The 19,323-nt window shown below is 49.5% G+C and overlaps 1 protein-coding gene across 2 annotated transcripts in view; it reads left to right on the top strand.

Moving 5' to 3' along the window:
• CPNE5 (copine 5) overlaps positions 1 to 19,323 on the top strand; it is an 87,454-nt gene that overhangs the window by 12,383 nt on the left and 55,748 nt on the right. For both annotated transcript variants that reach the window (XM_063097221.1, XM_063097220.1), the window contains exons 2-3: positions 1,697 to 1,737; positions 2,619 to 2,665. In XM_063097221.1, the coding sequence (XP_062953291.1) occupies positions 1,697 to 1,737; positions 2,619 to 2,665 (88 nt within the window). The remainder of the gene's footprint in view (positions 1 to 1,696; positions 1,738 to 2,618; positions 2,666 to 19,323) is intronic.

The following is a 19,323-nucleotide window of genomic DNA, read 5'->3' as shown; positions in this document are numbered from 1 at the left end:
TGGCCCTACCACTGCTTGCTGTGGGACATGGATGCTCCCTGCCCCTTGCTGGGCCTCTGTCTCCCCGTCATTAAGGAGAAGGTGGAACAGATGATCCCGAGGTCCCTACCCAGCTCTGACATTTGGAGGTGGCTGTCAGGAAGCAACACAGACCAGTGTTGTTTTTCTTCCCTGGGAAAAGCTGGTCAAGGGGCCCAGGGACCTGTGGGGGGTTGTGGGAGTGAAGCGGAAAGATGACAAGACCCCTTGGGACATCTGGAAGGGAGGTGGGACAAGGCTGAGATGGTTGGGAAGAGAACCAGGACTTTAGGGCAGTATAGGCAGGAGTCAGTAGCTGCCACACAAGCAGGAAGGACTCACAGGCAGTTCCTTCAGGGAGCAGGGAAGACTGAATCAACACAGGATGTGTTAAGGAGCAGGTCTTCTGGTGGGCCCTTGGGAGGCTGTGTAGAGCATGCCTCAGAGGGGACACTTCCCCCTGTCCTGCAGGGGAGTGCAGAAGCTGGGTATTTATCTCCCGGCTCCTGCCCATCCTTGGCTGGGTGCTGCCCCTGGGAGCATAAACATTCTGGCACTTGCAGTCTGGTCTGCCAGAGAAAGCCCCAGGAGAGAAGCAGATGCAGGAGGAAACCACGGGTGTGCACAGGGACTATGAAGGCTGCAGAGATATGGACAGGACATCAATAGCCTTCAAGGCTGCTACCACTGTCTCCATTGTACAGATGTGGAAACAGAGGCTCAGAAAGATTGAATCGTTTCCCAACCAGAGACTGAGTTTCCACTGGGCTGTGTAACTACCTAACGGCTCAGGTCACTGTGGAATGAGGGATACCCGATGTGTAGGCCACAGCCTGCCCAGTCTTCCCAAGCTTCCGCTTCCACGTCTGTAAGATGGGATGTGAAACCTACCCAGTACCAGCCTTGCAGGGCAGCGTGAGCGGGGGGGCTAGTATTTGCAAAACACTTAGCGCTCAGCCGGACCCATCACTGAAGTTCAGTGAATGGGTGCCGTTATCGCAGGGAGGCAGGGCAGGAGGGGCTTAGCACCTGTTCAAAGACGTTTCTGTCCCCAAATGTTGTGTCCATCATCTTGCTTTAGTGCCTTCCAGTCTGATTATCGGGCCCATGTGTTAGCTCTGGCCTTGAGCATGGAAGGATCCAGTTTAAATGTCTGTGTCCCCTGGGAGGTGTAATTCATTAATACATCAGCACACATGAAATGATCCAATAAACTGGCTATAAGTTGAGCCCTGAGAGAATGGGAGACTGGATGGATATGTTTTGATGGCTTGATTTTTTAAAAATTTTTTAATAGACAGAGAAGTGATAAAAGGAGAGTTTCTAGAAAGGGCTAAGACAATGGGCATATTGGGATTTGGTCCAAGAGTGAGAGCCTGTGGGATCCAGGGCACCAGTTGATCTACTCAGAGCATGTGTGGCAATGGTGGAGGGGGCAGGTGGGGAGCGCTGCACGCCTTAGGCAGGTGCAGCTGAAAAGCCTCCCTCAGGGCCCACCCAGCGCCCGACTTTTAATGAAGCTTACTAAACCTTTGCTGAAGGAGCCACCTTCTCCTCCTGTTGTACCTGCAGCCAGGCCAGGGGCAGCCTCCGGGTCTCAGTAACAGCCTGAAGCCCCTAGATTGCTTCCTCTCCTCTGGCCCTCTGTGCTAACGCCTCTTCTCTCCCCCTCTTTCAGGAACCTCTTGGACAAAGACATGTTTTCCAAGTCTGACCCATGTAAGTCCTGCTCTGACAGTAATAACGGTAACAATAACAGCAATCACGAACATTAGGACTAATTACAGCGGTGAACACTTGAGCCCTTACTGAGTGGAAACTATATGCCAGGCACTGTTTCGATGTTTCATGGATAGGGTTGGAGAAAGAGAACTGGGGGGCTTGACCTTTCCCAGCCCCCACACTTGTGAAGCCTCAATGCAACAGAGCAGGTTGGGGCGATTAGGGTGTCTGGAGCCAGAGGCTCTCAGTCCCAGGGAAACCAGTACGGTTAAGAGTTCTGATTGGCTGTGGTCTGGTGGGACGAGCACTGATTTTGGAGTCCAGGGTTCTAGCCCTGAGCAATGCCACCCAAGCGTGTGACCTCAGACAGGTCTTTGGCCTCATCTGAGCCTCAGTTTTCCTATAAGTAAAGTGGGGCTATTGAAAATAATAGGCCTCATGAGACTGGTTTGGGCTCTAAAGGGACAACATGGGCTTCAGATGCTCTCCCCCACCACACCTCTGCCACCCAGGCCTCCATCATGCTCACATGTCTACCTGTCTCATACCTCAGACCCTTGCTGTGGCCTAGAAGCACATGGACCCTGACCCCCCACCCACAGGGTGCCCCTTCCAGACACACATATGTCATAGGCCCCCCTCTCCAAGCCAACCCTGTGAATTGGTGCATCCAGAACCCTTGTGGTCCAGGCTTGGGGACCAGACTCTTAAGACCCCAGCCACCTCAGGAAATACCCTCCACACCCTCCCTAGACCCAACAGTGCTATCCAGGCGGGAGTCCCCTGAGGTGCCTGCCCATCTAGAGCCCTCCGCATCTAAGTCCCCACATTTCTTTTGGCATGGGGTGTTAACCCATTTTTTTCTCCTCTCCCCCTAGTGTGTGTCATGTATACTCAAGGCATGGAGAACAAGCAGTGGCGGGAGGTAGGTACAGCCCCTTTCCCCACCCCCCAGAAACACCAGCATCTCCTTGATTGCCTGTCTGCCTGCTGTCTCTACCTCTGGAGAAATCCCACCTGATGTGTTTCTACCTGCACCACTGAAGCCTGTCTGAAGGCTGGCGAGGCACGCAAAGGCTGAAGCTCATCCCTGCAGTTGCAGGACTAGGCCAAAAATGGAGCAATGATTCCTGCCCTCAGGGAGCCCCAGTCTGAGGGAGACACAGCCCTGTCCTCAGGGAGGCCCTGGTCTGAGGGGAAGGCAGAGGGAGTCCAGGCCCATAGTGCCCACCTTGTCTGGTGGTCAGAGGCACTTGTACAGCATCTAGCTCCTTGTCTTGTCCAGAGCAGACTTCCTTCCCATGGTTTCTGACAAAATGAGCATGGCTTCAGTCAGGTGATTGACTGGCTTCTGCTTTGAATCAAGTCCCACCTCCTTAGCCTGGCTTCTAAGCCCCACCCCAATTCAGAATGATCTACTTTTGCAGCCTTGTCTCATTTCCATTGCCCTGACCCCACTCCATGTGCCTGTGTCCCTTGTGATAGGGCATATGAGGGGAGGGCTGCCTTGAAGGACCCACTTTCAACCATCACAGAGATGTTGGGAGGTGGATGGGTCTCCTAGAAACCTGCAGTCTATTCCCCACCCCTCAGCCAGAGGGATCCTGTTAAAATCCAAGTCTAATTCTGTCCCTCCTCTGCTCAGAGCCCTCCGGTGGCTCCCATCTTACAGAACCATGGTCCCTGCGATGGCCCCAGGCCCCACATGACCTGGCTTTCTTTCCCGGCTTGCCCCTCCATCCTCCACACCAGCCCCCTCTGGCCTCAGGGCTTTTCACTTGCTGTTCCTTCTTCCTGGGATGCTCTTCCCCACATGTCCATGTGGCCCCTCCATACTTCTCTCAGATCTTGATTCAGATGTCACCCTGTGGCGGACTTCCCTGGCCACCAGTCTAACATTTCAACCTCTCCAACACTTCTAATTCCCTTAACCACCTTTTGTTCCTCCCTGTCACTTTTCACCGTCTGCCGTACTCTGGTTGACTTGTTTTTCTTGGTTGCCATGTGCCAGCTCCGTGACGGCAGAGACTTTTATCTGCTTTACTCACTGCTACATTTTGAGCAGCTAGAACAGTGCCCAGCACACAGTAGGTGCATAATAAGTGGTTGTTAGAGGAGTGAATGGCTTGGGAAAGGGAGCTGGGCCTGCAGAGGCTGACAATGACGTGGCGGCTGTCATCTCATTCCCATCTCTGCCTCAGTCCTCCCTCGCTGAGCTCCCATGGGAGATTGTTTTCAGGTGCAGAGATGGGGAGCTGGGTCAGGAGCAGGGGTGCTGGTAGTCCCTGGCTCCTGTCCCTCCTTTCTCTTAGAGAAGAGGGTCTGGCCAAGCAAAGACAAGGTTGAGGTGAGAGGTGGAGGAAAAAATGTTGTTTCCTTCTGGTGGATGAGCTTACTGAGCCTCACAATCAAAGTGATTTCCTATGGTCATCACAGCTGCCTGAGGGGTCGGAAATTGAGCTTGCTCTCTCTGGTGATCAGAAGAGGCACAGGCATGGGACAAGAGGGGATCTGACCAGAGCTGAGACCCCTTGGCCTTGGCAGCCCCACCCCATGCCCATCTCCACCCACACCTGAGAGGGAGGCCCATGGGCTCCGGAGAGAGGCTCTGCTTGGGGCCTCCAAGAAGGAAGCACCAGTGGCTAAGGGGACAGAAGCAGCTGTGCAGGGCAGGACACAGGCTCAGTCCCCATGGAAAGGGGAAGGAAGGGGAACGGTGCACAAAGCGACCAATGCTAAGAGCCGACGGGCAGGGAGGCCCTCCCAGATGACATGAGGAGAATAGCCAGTAAAGTTTCAGTGACTCAGACTTGCTTATCAGCCTTTCCCTGCCTCGTTGGTGGGCTGGCCAGAGCATCACCTGCCTTGCTCGACCCCCAAATTCCCAGACTTGGCGGGAACAGGTGGCTAAAGGGGGACATTTTATCCATTAAAACATACGGGAAATATTTCCACAGGGGCTAGGCTAAAGTTTACTTTTTTACCCTAAGAGTCTAAACCAATTAAAGTGTAAACCAGATTGCTAGGAAACGTTTAGCCTACTTAAGTGAACTAATTACTTTTGAGGCCTTTTGGCCAAGCTTCATAGAAACTGGGAATGTGCTAATGTCTTAGTGATTCATTAAAGAAAATCTGGAAAGGCCTCTTCAGAAGGGCACTGCTTGGCAAGCCGTTAATTACATTCTGTAATTGAGACTTGTCTTCATTTGGTTCAGGGTCCCCTATTGTCCAAGTTGCATCTTGTTACCACATGCACCTGCAGGGTGGAGTGGAGGGAAGGTGGGTGGCCTTGGTGTTGAATACACCTGTGCTTCACTCCTGACCCCAGCTCTTTCTGGAGGTGGGACCAAGAGTAAGTTGCCTGACTTCTCTGTGCCTCAGTTTCCACATAAGTGACAGGGGGATAACACCCACTTTATAGGCCTGTAGTGAGGGCAAAACAAGGTGATGGAGGTAAAGTACCTGGTGCATAGTCAGTGCTCAGTAAATACCAGTCATTGCACAACATCATCCAAAGTGCCTGGAGCCTGGCTGGCCACTCCTCCATGTCAGTCAATATTTGCCACACTAAGCTTTTATGAGGTGCCAGCAACGTACCAGGGACTGAGAAAAGAGGGATGCTGGTTAAAAGAATAGAGCTTCACCGAAAGTGTGAGCCAGAACTAGGGTGTTCGCAGCCTGCAAGGGGAGACGCATGTGCGGGAATAATCCTAACAGGAAATGGCGAGAAGGATGTATAGATGGAATAAAATGAGTTAGGGGGAAGGAAAGTTACAGCAGGAATGCTGCACTCAGCTAAAGCATTTTGACAGGTCATTTGGAATTTTTTAAATGGAATTTGAACCCAAACATAAGCCATCTGGCTAAGGGGTACATGACATGGAGCAGAGGAGAATGTGGGGCAGAAGGAACTTTACAATCATCTGGCTCAACCTCTTTGTCCTATAGAGAGGGTGGGAATGGCTCAGGTTTTGGAATCCAGGGGCCAGACCCCAGTGCAGTAGGAGTGACCCTTGGAGGAGCTGAGTTGAGCTGGGTTTCACTGAAGCTGGGAGACTTAGCAAAAGGGCACAGTAACACAAAGGCACAGAGGGAAGCCAGAATGAGCAGGTCAGCCCAGGTCCTGCATAGTTGGGGGATGTAATAAGAGGGTAGGTGGGGCTTAAGGAAACCAGTGAGGGATGGTGAATCCCAGGAGTGGCAATAGTGGGGAGCCATTACTACTCAGTTGAGAGGAGGAGTGGTTTCTGGACCCTCAAGTGGGCTCTGGGCAGGAGCTGGGGCTCTCAGTGGAACCTCATTCTCTTCCCACCCTCTGATCTGCCGGTGCCTCCCACTGGTGGAACCTCACTAGAAGACCTAGGGCCAGGGGACCACTGATGCAGTCCACTCAGGTCAGCCTCCCAGGCACAGAGCAGTGAGGAGAAAGGCTGAGAGTGGAACCAGAGGGGCAGAAGGAGACCATGCAGTATGGACAGTGAGCGGATAAGCGTGACCAGCATTCAGAGTGTGAGGCTGGCAAGATACAGGAAGAGTCAACTAAAGGGAGTCCGTGGATGTCAGGGTGAGGACAGATGGAGGCATAGGGTCAGAATGTCAGAGCAGGAGGGTCCCTAGAGAGCAGAGAGGCTGACCCTGTTTACAAGAAGCAATCAGGACCGGCGCCCAGATTCCAGGGGTGAAGGTGGCAGAGCTTAGCCTGGGGCACAGGTTTCAAGCTATTTCTGGAGAAGGGAAGATGCACTTAAACTTACTGGGGATGCGAGGGGGCCCTATTTCCTTGTCTGATTCTCTGTGTGACCCACAGAGGAAAGTATTAGGAATAGAGACTTTGAAGAAAAATTCAGTTCCATCTCTATGTAACTGCCCCTGGGGTGGAAGACTGCCCTTGGGAGTAAACAGGAGCCAGTTCCCACCACTCCACCAGCTAGTTCATTGTCCCTCGGGAGCAGGCTGCCTCTTTGTCACCAGAATCTTGGCTGAGAGATAATAATCCTGTGGCCAGAGGGAGTCAAGTGCAGGCACAGCAGTTTCTCCAGGCAGGGCCCAGGCCTGGGGTTTGTACAAGGCTGCAGATGAGCCAAGCCTGGGAAGGATGAAAGCCGCTCTCGTGGCCTCTGGCTGCCAGTTTTCAGCTGATTTTAACTGTTTGGGTCATTTTTATGCCTTCTGAGAAAGCTCCATCTTCCCAGCACCTAAATCTGTCACCACATTTTATGAAAATTGACTCAAGATGTAATTTTAGCCCAGAAAATCGAGCACTATTTGCATCAAGGCCTGCCAGGGCCTTCTGCATGTCCTGGGGAAGGCAGGATGGCCAGGTGGGAAGAATCCCAGACACACGCCTGCTGGGAAGAGGGACATAATACGGAGCTCCTCTTCGTTCAGCATTTGAAAAGTGGTGGCGCCTTCTCCTCCCTCACCAGGAAACTGTCCTGCCTGAGGGCCCCTTGGAAAGGAGGAGGTGAGAATCATGGAATCTTAGGGTGTCCTGCTGATCACGACGCATGTGGACCCAGCCACCACGCCCACGCATCTGTGCCAGAGAGCTCTCAGTCTATTTTTGAGCAACCGCAGCTTGTTTAACACTTTAACAACAGCTGGGAATGATAATTCATTTCTAAACATTAGGAAGGACCTTCCTCGGGGCAACTTGATGTGTGTTTCTGTGTGACCTTGATTCAATGAGCGTGTGTTGGGTATTGTCTTAGACTGTACAGGCTGCTATAACAAAAATCTCATAAACTGGATAGCTTGTAAACAACAGAGATTTATTTCTCATAGTTCTAGACTCTGGGAAGTCCATCAAGGTGCCAGCAGATTCAATGTCTGATGAGGGCCCATTTCTTCTTGCGGTGTCCTCACACATGGTGGAAGGGACGAACGAGTTCCCTCAGGCCTCTTTTATAAGACTGCTAATCCCATTCACAGGCCCTGACCTCATGCCTAATCACCTCCCAAAGGCCCCACCTATAAATACCATCACACTGGGGATTAGGGTTTCAATGTATGAATTGGGGGGGAGAAGTGGGCACAAACAACAAACATTCAGACCATAGCAGGTACCTGCTGTGTTCCAGGGGGTGAATGCTGGGGGTGCAGAGGGGGACCAGACACTGTCTGCTACCCGAGGAGCTCACTTTCAACTCAGGGAGGTGATCATAAGAACAATAATAACAATAATAATAGTAATAGCAAACACTTATGTAACAGTAATGTGCCAGACACTGTTCTTTTTTATTTTATTCTTCTTTTTTTATTTTTGCTTTTTATTTCTTTTTAATTTTTTTCCCCAGGCACCGTTCTAAGTACATGTATTAACTCATTTAATCCTCACAACAACCCTATGAAGGGGATATTATTATTATTGTTGCCCCATTTTGCAGGGGAAGAAACTGAGGCTGTTTGTGTCATTATTTCCCATCCCTCTACCAACCCGGGCACTGCCCCTGGAGCACATATGTGTTCATTTGTCAAAGTTCTTCCTCGTGAAAGAGGAACAGGTAAAGGATCATGAAAATCAACTACAATGTATATCAAGAAGTTAAAATAAAATTTTAAAAAATTCACGTAAAAAAAAAAAAATTAAGGAAAAAGAAAGAAACAAAGTTCTTCCCCGAGTGTGTGTCCGGCACTCTGCACTGCTGCAGCCCAGGGCTGCTCCCTGTTCACAGGAGCTAGAACTAGACCATCATGTTCCTCCCTTCGTCTCTGCGTTCTGTGTGTCTGAGGATTATAGGTTATACATCTATCCACGCTCTCTAGTATCCCACTGACCTTTGTGGCAGGTGGTGTTTACTTACTTCATATTGACTTTGGGGACTTCTGTATCTTTCTCACATGAGTTGCCGTCTACACAGGATTCCCCCAGCTCAGACTTGGCAGTGAGTTTTTGACCCTAAATGTGTGATTTTACGCTTATTCCCATTATGTGTCATTTGTTGGATTCAGTCTGTTGTTATGGTTTATGAAGATCTTGTTGGATTACAATTGTGTACTCAGCATCTTGGTTCTGCTTCCTGGTCCTGGGTCAGCTGCAGTCACCCACACAGGAGACAAGGAGTCAGATGAGAAGCCACCACCAGCGACCTTTTCTCGGATTGATCTCAGTTCTCTGGCTGACCTTTGGCATAGGCTGTTCAGCCACCTATGTCCTACCTAACTTTATTACAATCTATTCCATATGTCCCCATCTGGTCCCTAAAAAACTCATGAATAAGTCAAATGCCTTGTCAGATGAGGCTCTAAACCTGATGTCTAAAACCCTGGGCTCCCATCCCAGCTCCAATATTTACTAATTCTGTGACCCAGGAGAGGTATTTCTCTTCCCTGAGTATCAGCTTATTCATCTGTAAAATAGGGTTAGGAGACGTTTGGTAGGACTAAAAGGCAGTGCTTGTGAAAATGCCTGGAAATATCAACTGCAGTGTGCCATTGCTCAGCTCTCGGTCACAATTGGACTGGCCACCATTGGAGACCCTGTGGACTAAACCAACCTTGTTCACATTGGAGTTGAGTACTGGGTGGTGCCATGAATGAGCCTGGTGGGGAGGGTGTTCCCGGTGGAGGGAACAGCAAGTGCAAAGGTCCGGAGGTGGGGACAAGCTCTGTCCATTTAAAGGACAAAAAGAAGGCTAGCGTAGTTTGAGTTGGTGTGAACGATGAAGACAGTGGGCAGTATGGTCACAGAAGCTGGCAGGGACAGATCCCGTAGGGCTTCGTAGGCCATGTAAGGAGTTTGGATACTGATCTAAGTGTGACAGGAAGCTATTTGAGAGTTTTGAGTGGTGGAATGATGCAGCCTGGTTTATTTTTTCAGAAAGATTGCTCTGGCCACTGTGTGTGAGTGCACTGCAGGGGAAAGGGCAGAAGCAGAAGGCAATTTGCAATCCTGGAATGAGATCATGATGGGCAGGGACAGAGGGGATTCAGTTTGTCCAATGCCAAGAGTTTTTTTTTTGTTTGTTTTTTTGGCAGCTGGCTACAATGCCAAGAGTTTAAATCCGAAATGAAATGGCCCTCTGCCCACCAGGCTGTGAGCCCAGTTTGGGATCTCTGATAACTAATACAGGACCTGACCCCAGTCATGCTTCATTGACCTTTATTGAACGATTTATAGGAATGAATGGACCTTTATTATTACTAAAGCACAAAGCAGGAGACAGACCTCTCTAAGAGGTGGACTCCAAAGCCAACTTTGGGTTGGCTTTCTGGACTCTCCCCGTTTTGCAGAGGAGGGTCTTCCTCTGCCAAGATAGGTCCCTCCTGAGCCTTGGATCCCTTGGAAAACCTTTAGTGGTCTTTGCTGCCATCATGCAACTGAGTTTTCAGGGCCCTGACTCCCCATCATGAGGAGGAGGCAGTCCAAGACCAAGGCTTTGCTTTGGGACCAGATAGGTCTATGGACACCTATTTAGTCTTGGGGTTAGGGCTTTAAAATCTGCTTTGGCACAATGAGGCACTGTCATGGATGTACTTTCAAATCTTAACTCACTACTTCCCTTAACCTCTCTGCACCTTAGATTTTTTCATCAGTAAAATGAAATCCTGATGCCTGTTCATTGGGTTGTGTTAACTAAATGACAGAATCACTTAGCACAATGTCTGGCTGTGCTCAATACTTGTAAATATTATTATTATTATGCAATACCATCAAACAAAGCTACGAAGAGGTTCTGTCCCCTTTCCTGCCCTCCTCAAATAAGAGGATGCCTGACATGCCTGCTCCCCTGTACAGTCTCCACATCAGCAGCACCCCCTTTTTCCCCCTTGGGTCTCATCCATGGTGAGGCTCACAGGGGTCCTTGCTTCACCCAGCAACTCAGCTAGAAAGTTACTGTGTGGTCCTTTGATCCCTGGTCCTCTCATCTGCCCAGGCCACTGATGTTCAAAGTGGTTTTATCTATCCCCAGGGTTTGGTGGTGGTGCCTCAGGGACCTCCTGTGAATGTGTGTAAGGCCCCTGCCTCCCTTGCCCCCTTCAACCAGAGATGTTCATTATTTCTGTGAAATACATTAGACATGAGCCTAAGATTTCATTTGAAGAAAGGAGTTTGCATTTCTAGTAAACCTGGTGGTTTTAGGCCAGGTCCCTTGGTGGCTGATACATCTATTTACTCTTGGCTGTTAGTGTCCAGGTGCACTTTCATAGTTGTGGCTGAGCTGTTGAGAGTGTGGGCTCCAAAGTCAAGTTCAAAAATGGGCCCACCACCTGCCCGGCTGGGGCATCTTAGGCAAGTGCTCAGGCTCACAAGCCTGCTGTGAGGATTAAATGAGCTTATTCATGTGAAGTGCCTGGCGTGCAGAAAAAGCTCAAAAATGGCTCTTCTCTCATAAGAAGCCCTAAGAAACCGGCGCTTTACCTGGAGCAAGGAACCACTGATGGTATCATTTTAGACACTGTGATGCCATTTGGTAGGAGCTATAGATACTTTGGGGTGAGCTGGGGGACAAGTGGTCCCAGGTCCCTCGGTGACGCTCCTGCTGCCTTTAGGGTGGGGCTTGTTCTCCCCATCTTCTGCTGCTAGACCCAGGGCTGGGGGGTTGTGGTGGGAACAAGGTGGCAGAGAGTGTTTTGCTGGCAGCTTGGCAGCCGGGCTCCTCAGTAAAAGGGCCATTCCCCAAGGAACTGGGATGATTTAACAGATTATCTGGAACAATAGCTAATTAGGAACTAAGCTCTTTGGCAGAAAGTGCTGCTGATGGCCTGCGGGACTAGATAGGAAACTTCTCTGTCCAGGTGTGAGAATGAGGAGGCCTTTCAAGCCTCGGGTCCCCTCACTCAGGCCCCCTTCTCCACCTCTGCCCTTCCACACCTAGAGGCCATAACAACACAGGCAGTGGTCTGGGAGGTCGCAAGTCTAAAGAAACACAAAGTGCAGATGTCGTGGCTCACTCTGTGTGACTCTAGGCAAGCCCCTTCCTCTCTCTGGGCCTGGTTTTCCTCAGTGTACAAGGAGGGGGTGGCCACAGAATTCTGGACTCCTCCAGAGAGCAAACCCGAGAGAACTTTCCAAACTGAAGATGGTGGCAGGCCTGGGATGGGACCCGGTCCTCCATGCCCCTCCCCACCCCCAGGCTCTCTTCGCCAGTGCCCAGACCTCAGGTCATTCTCCTCCGCAACCACTGGGCACCCACCCCGGCCCAGGGCCCACCTTGGAAAGCACATTCCCTTTTCCTGTTTCTCTTTGAGTCAGATAGCTTTCTGGCCTCTAATTTTAATCCTGGTGAACATGATTCATGAAGGGCCAAGGCTGGGCTCTGCAGCCAGGCTTTTAGAATCCCCAATTAAGGAGCCATCAATAATATAGAAATTATAGGGGGAGCTCTGGCTGGGGAAGGGTGAGCAGCTTGGGAGGTAAGAGTAGTCTGTCAGCTCTGGCCACCTCTGTCCCGGCTGGCTGGGCACAGTCACTGGGGTCTTCGCAGCTGTGGGGGGAGGGGGAGGGTGTCTCCGAAGCTCCAGTCAGCTGTAATCTGTAAAAAGGCAAGACCTGCCTAAATCAAGGGCCATTAGGATTGTTCAGACTTGCAGAGAGCCACCCACTCATTACTGAGGCACCGACGCCGCAGCCAACACCGTAGGACACTGTGCTTTCCTCACTCCTGGGGGCCCCAGTGCTCCCTCCCCACACCTGCTGGGGGCCAGTGGGTGGCGTGGGGGGCTTCTGCCTCCTGGAGCCCCATCCTTCATCTGTAAAATGGGGATGGTAATAATATCATCTCCACGGGGTCATTGGGGGGATTATATGAGATCGTGGGTGTGTGGAAGTGTTTTGGAGATGAGAAGTCACGATACAAAGTGGAAGGAGGAGGAGGATTTGATGGAGGAAAGAAGCTGCATTGGCACGCTCTGGGAGAACTAGGGTGCTGCTCAGGGCTGGGGCTCAGGGCTGGGGCCCGGCTGACCTGGGCCCCTGTCCCCACCACTTCCTGATCAGAAGTGTGATCTTCCTGATCAGTGTGATCTTGGTCAGAGCACCCCCTCCCCCGTTCCCCGCCTCTGTATTCTCCTTGGTCTATTGAAAGGATTTGGTTCCTTCCAGCTCTAAAATCTTAAGGTCAACTTGTCAATCAACTTTTTTTTACAGAAATCACAGGAGGGTCCAGGACTGGATGTGTGGTGTGTATGTGTTTGGGGCTGGAGGTAGGGGTGGGGGTGGGGCAGAGGCATAGGTCAGGGACACTCACCTGTACGACCTGAACTCTAGAACCACCCAGACCACAGGAAGGGTTGACAAGGTAGAAGGGACGGTAAGCGCTGAAGAAGGTAAGAGACAGTGCTGAGAGTGTTAGAGAACTGCAGGAACGAAGACTGGGTTGGACATAGTTCCAGCCTCATTCACAGTATTAACCTCTTATGGATTAGTGATTACATCAGCTCCTATTGATTTGGAGCCAGCCTGCCCAGGTTTGAATCCTGTTCCTACCACTCTCTAGCTGTGTGAACTTGAGCAAGTCCCTCACTCTCTCTGAGCCTTATGTTTACTTATCTATAAAATGGGGATAATAATAGTACTGCCTCATACGGTTGTTCTGAAGATTAAATCATTAATAAATGGAAAACATTTAGTGTGTGGCACACAGTGGGGCTGTGTGAGGTTTATTATCAGCACTGAGGACCACTCTGCAGCAGGCTCTCCGTGATGCACTTCATGCGCATTTCTTCCATCCTTCCCCTGGAGGAAGGAACGGTTTGCTCTGTTTTAGCGATGGGGAAATGCGCCCTCTGGAGGGTTACCCAGGTTGTCTCCCAAAGATAATAAGCAACAGACCCAGGCCAGTGGAGGTCCTGGGCTCATGGCCTGGCCACCCCACTACACCACCCGGGCTCGCCCCCCAGCCGTGGGTGCGTGTGGGGAGTTGGCCCAGATGTTGGAAGATACCCTCGAGGGGTCTGCTATCACTGCCCCCCAGCAGGTGGGTTGTGAGGAGGAGGAAGGGGCCCAGATTTTAGAAATCTGAAAGCAACAGAGGAAGCCTCTTCCCAGACTGCCTTTCTCTGCAGCTCCAAGTCAGCAGTCAGCTTTCTGAGCCGGGGCTGGGCGGACCGAGCCCTCCCCCACCTTCACTAAGCAGCTTCCTTGCCCAAGGGCTCCTTCTGCCTCCTCACCCCTGACAGTGGCCAGAGTGTTTTCTACCCCAGGCTCCAGGTCTCTAAGCAAACCCTACACAGTCTGCTGTCTTTTTTCTAGCTGGGGCCTGGGGCATTGGGGAGGGCCTTTGGGGACGGTAGGACCTGGCTCTCAAGCGAGTAGCTTGTTTGTATGAGCGAAGGGTCAGCCTTGCATCTCCCCACCAGCCTTACCCCAGGTGTGGAAGATGTCTGGAGAGAAACCACTCAGAGCTGGGGCTTTCAGGGGGAGCAAGCACAGGGGACCCCTTTGTATAGAGGACAGAAACCTTCTGAGGTGTGGAAGATGAGCAGGAAAGAGTAGGAGCTGAGCAGAAAATGTTTGCAGTTAGGACTGGGGGCATCTTAGAGACAAAGCTGATGGGAGACACACACACTTCCCCGGTGGCTATGCCAGGGTTTGGGATTTAGAAAGAACCAGAGTATGGAATCACTAATTTACAGAGCACATTTTATATTACAGGTGCTCCTTTAAGTATGTTATATAAATTAAATCATTTAAGACTCCAACAATGGTATAGCATGAAGATAAATTATCATTCCCATTTTACAGGGAGTTGAAGAGACTTGCCAAGGTCATAGTGATTAGCAGAGCCAAAATCTGAACCCAGGACACCTGGTACCAGACTCTGTGCTGTTGACTACTTTGCTTTACTGCTTTATATGGGAAACCCTAAGATCTGCCTTCAAAGCTGAAATCAGTGGTTCTTCAAGCTTTTTGAAGACATGCTTCTCTTTGAGAAACTGATGAAAACCATGGCTCCTCTCTCCAGAAAATGCAGACATGTATAGAAAGACATTTGCATTCAATTTCAGGGTGTCACAAACCCACTTGATACTCAGGTTAAGAGCCTTGAACCCTGACTCTGATTTAACAGTTGTTCTTCCCCACTTGGTTGGCCCTCACTCTGGCACCTGTATGGATGCGGCCAGGATGACCACTTTGTACAAAGTGAAGGAGGCTGGATGGGGGTGCTGGTCCCTGAGAGTCCCCAGGACCCTTGGGTGGCACAGCAGTGCTGAGACCCTGCATCCCAGAGGGCTGTCGGGGGATATTGGTACCTTGGCTGCATGAGCAGGAGTCAGGCACTTTCTTGGTGACGTGAATGTTACACAGGCAGAGTGTGAGCAAATGGAGTCGGGGCAGGGACTGTTCTTGGTTTATGTTCAATTGTGTTGGAAATTTTATGTGTGTGAATGTGTTTGTGGGAGAGAAGATATATCAATCAGGGTCCCAGCCGGATAGAGAATTCTACTCAGATGGTTTAACTGGAGAGATTTTAAAGAAGGGATTTCTTTTAAAAGTATGGGTGAGGTTGAGGAAATCCAAAGGGATGGTGCAGCACTGGGGGACTAGCAACAGCAAGGAGGTGTTACCACCCCAGGCTTGAAGGGACATGAGAGGAGGCTGGGCTATTGAGGTGCAGGGCCTGCCTGGAGCTGTGGTCCTGGAGGGAAGCAGCCCCTCCCAGAACCATGGTGCTAAGGCTGGGCAGGCGTGGGAAGAAACAACCCGCCGTCTCTCTCCTCCCATCTCCTGTCTGCCAGTGCCTCCTATTGGCCAAACCCAACTGGAAGCCACAGGGCAGGGAAACCAGGGTGATGCTGTTGGAAGGGACACAGTCTCCTAGAGGAAGACAGATTGGCGATGGGGTGGGGTGGGGGCAGCAGTAGGAGACCCTCCAGCCTCAACATCAGTTTAGGCCCAACTGCCAGCCCCATGCCCCCCTGCAGGTGGGTAGGCCCATGTCTTGACAGAGGCTCCCCCTCCTTTCCTCACAGTTAGATGTGGGGCAGGAAGACCTTGCTCGCTTGACCTGGGTGCTCAACCCCAGCCCTGCTCCTGCCCTCATCTGAGGGCAGTTTGGCAGGAAACTGCCCACCTGCCCCCATAAATCCCACCTCTGATGTGTAGCAGAGGCTCTGGGAGCCACTTAATTTAGTTCCCAAAGAAGTCTCAAGTCTGCCTCCCCTTTGAGGAGCTGATGATATGTAATTAATGCTGCTTAATTGATATTCTTGAGCCTTAGTCATAGACGTTTTAGGAGCCCTTGGGAGCATCTTTTGTGGTATGTCAGAAGCTTTTTCCATGGGATTTTATTGCCAGAGACAAGGAGTGAGCCTTTCAGAGGGTAAATATCCTAATTTCCAGGCCTCCTTCTCATTTGTACTTTCTTGTGTTTTCTCCCCACAGTAGGAGGCTGACCCAGTTCCTGGGGTCAGGGAGGTCCCCTGTCACCTCCATGGTCACTCAGCCTCCTCTCCAGTTTTCACACCACAGCCTACTCAATCCACACTTGCCACCTTCTCTAGAATTCTCTGGGGTTCTCTGCGTCAGATTCTGCATGCGAATTTCTGGGCTTCCTTTAGCTTTTGTTAATCAGAATTTCTGTGCTTACCGATGTTTGGTGGCCTGTGCCCCAGACTATAGCAACATGAGGACACCCCCTGCCCCCATTCTCAGAGCTTGAAGTGTGGACATAGTCGTTCAGAATGGACTGGAAGGATGGACCGACACTTTTGGGGAGCTGGCAGAGTGAGCAGGCCTGGCTGGGCTCTGGATTACTGGTAGTGAGGGGTTAACCCACCCTCCTCTTCTTCCCCAAGCAGGGTTTGCTGCACAGCATGCCTTCATGTGGTTCCTACTGCTCAGAGCTGATATCTCATCTCTCCAAGTCTCTTGCGGCTTGAAAACTCTATAATTCTATGTAGAATGAAATAGAGCAGCCAAACTGATTTTCTTTTTTTAATACATCAGTTGTATTTCTGCCATCATGAATAGGGATGTAAATTGGGCCTGACAGGGACCTGGTGGCTTCTCAGATTTCTAAAATCCAAGTTTTAGAGTGTTTTTCCCTTTGTTATTAGTCCAAGTAAAGAAAGCTATAAAACGTTTTTGGGAAGTCCCTGGATTGTAGATTTTGCAGTTGTTTGTGACATGCATATGTTAATTACCTCTGAGTCCTACTAATTCATCACTGCTAAGCCCAGCTCACTTGCCCTCTTTCCTGCTCTAGGAGATATTCTGGGGCCCTTGGAGTCCCCCTCCCTGTCCTGTTTCCAGGGGAACTTCATTTTCTTCTCAGTCAGAGATCAATCTCTAGGGAATTCCCATCTATTGAAGCTTCAAGTGCTGTTTTAGAAGCAGCATTGTCGTCATCTTCCCTAATGGGTGTTTTCCTCGGAGTCTAAGCTGAGAGTGGTATCGGGAGGGAGACTGCATAAAGGAACGCTGCTCCTTCTGGGCTGGGGTTTATCTAAAATCCTGCAAGAGGGATTTTGGGGATTTTTGAGGAGGAGGGCAGTACATTGAGGAGAGGTAGGTTTCTTGGAATATTCTGCAAGAAAGACATTAGGAGAAATTTTTTTGTCCGAAGACAGGCAGTATTAAGAATGCCGGTTAGTTCAATTGGTTAGAGCATGGTGCTGATAACACCGAGGTCGAGGTCAAGGGTTTGATCCCTGTTACCAGCCAGCTGCCAAAAAAAAAAATAAGAAGAAGAAGAAAAAGCAGGAGAGGAGAATGCAGGAACTCTTTCAGAACAAGGGTTAAATGTACATTGTAAGATTGTTACTGAATTAGGGGGTGGGATGGGAATCAGTCTTATTCAACTTGATGTCCTCCCCATGGCCTTGCACACAGTGGGCCTTCTATAAATGCGTATGAAGTAAACCTCATCTTTATTTAATTTCCATAATGCTTGATGACCCCTTGCAGTTTGATGAAGTAAAAATATAATGGACTTTGGAGTTCGATGTACCTGGGTTTAGATCCCAGCTCTGCCTACCTGTGTGACCTTGGGCTAGTTCATTAACCTCTCTGAGTCTCAGTTTCTCCATTTGTAAAATGGGTAATAACTCATACAGCATTATTGTAAGAATCAAATGAGATAATTCAGTGATCCACCTGATCTATTGAGCATTCAGTAGGGGCTCAGTACATGTCAGTTTTCTTCCTTCCTCCCGCTGTATTTTCATTCATTAGTAGTTCTCAACTCCATCTGCACGTTAGAATCACCTAGGGAACTTTTAAAAAGCATGGTTGTTTAGGCCCCACCCACTGAGATTCTGATTTAATTGGTTTGTAGAGAAGCATGGGTATTTTTAAAAAGCACCTGTTAAAGGATATATATATTGGGGTTTTTTTTGGTTTTTTTTAAAGATGACCGGTAGGGGGATCTTAACCCTTGACTTGGTGTTGTCAGCACCACGCTCTCCAAAGTGAGCCACAGGCTGCCCCAGTATATATTTTTTAAAAAGGTAAAATCATGACTCCCATACAAATATAAAATGAACACAGGACAAAGATTTATTTAACTTGTTAATTAATGAGGAAACCAGTAAGATGTTACAACCAGTTCAGATAATTCAGACAATGTATACATAGAGACAATCAGGAATGCTGAAATGAATTTACAAATGGATGCAAAATTGGTCAATATCCACAGGGTAATAACCAATTGCATTTCACTTATAAAGTTCATTTGTATTTCTATGTACAAGAATCATTTGCTTTACTCTGTGCTTTGTACATTTTATATAGTTGTAAAGTAGCTCAAAGATAAAGGTGCAGACCCCTGTGGATACCTGAATCAGTATGGTAAACAGGGCGCCCTGTAATCTGCTTTTTCTGTCCATTCCAGTGTCTTTCACACTTCCCCGGGGATTCTAAGGTGCAGTTAGGAGTGGGGACCCTGCCACAGACCTTTGTATGTAGCTCTGTTATCACTATTATCACACTGTACTGTGGTTGTTTGTTTATGAGTTGTCCCACCTATGACAGAGTATTCTTTAAGTACAGGGTTCCTATTGTATTAATTTTTGTAGCTCAGTACCAAGCACACTGCCTGGCCTACAATAAGTGCGTAAATACTGTTGAGTTAATAATTGAATTGAATGGTAACTTAGGAAGTAAGTAGGACTAGTAGTATTATCCTGCACCTTCTGATGAGGAAACTGTGGCTCTGAAAGGCTCTGATCAAATCACACAATTAGCTTGTGATGAAGTTGAGACTCAAACCCATTCATCCATTTCCTTTTTTAACCTTAATTCATTCAACAACTCATGAGTACCTACTGTGTAGCAATCGCTGGTGGCGGTGAGCAGAAGTAACAGGCAGTCCTTGCCCTCCCAACCTTACATGTAATGCAACATGGCCTAGAGGCTGTGGGCCCATGCCAGGGTTCTGCCTCAAAGTCAGCAATTATTAGTTGTGTGACCTTGTACAAATTACTTAGCTTTTCGGTACTGCCATTTTGTCATCTATAAAATGGGGAAGGCTACCACAAAAGCATTGCATAGTAGCATGGCGTAAAATTTTTAAAACGGTTCCTGCTGCATTGTATGTGCTCAATAAACATTAGCTATTATTATCTGTGGCTATGAGCTCATGACTCTGTGTTAAACACTGTGTCAGGTCCTGGGCTGCAAAGATGAGAACTTGGATTCTC

The sequence above is a fragment of the Cynocephalus volans genome, chromosome 5 (assembly GCF_027409185.1).
Source record: "Cynocephalus volans isolate mCynVol1 chromosome 5, mCynVol1.pri, whole genome shotgun sequence".
Lineage (NCBI taxonomy): Eukaryota > Metazoa > Chordata > Mammalia > Dermoptera > Cynocephalidae > Cynocephalus > Cynocephalus volans.
Note: the sequence above shows the minus strand (reverse complement) of the source record. Positions and strands in the feature narration are given on the sequence as shown.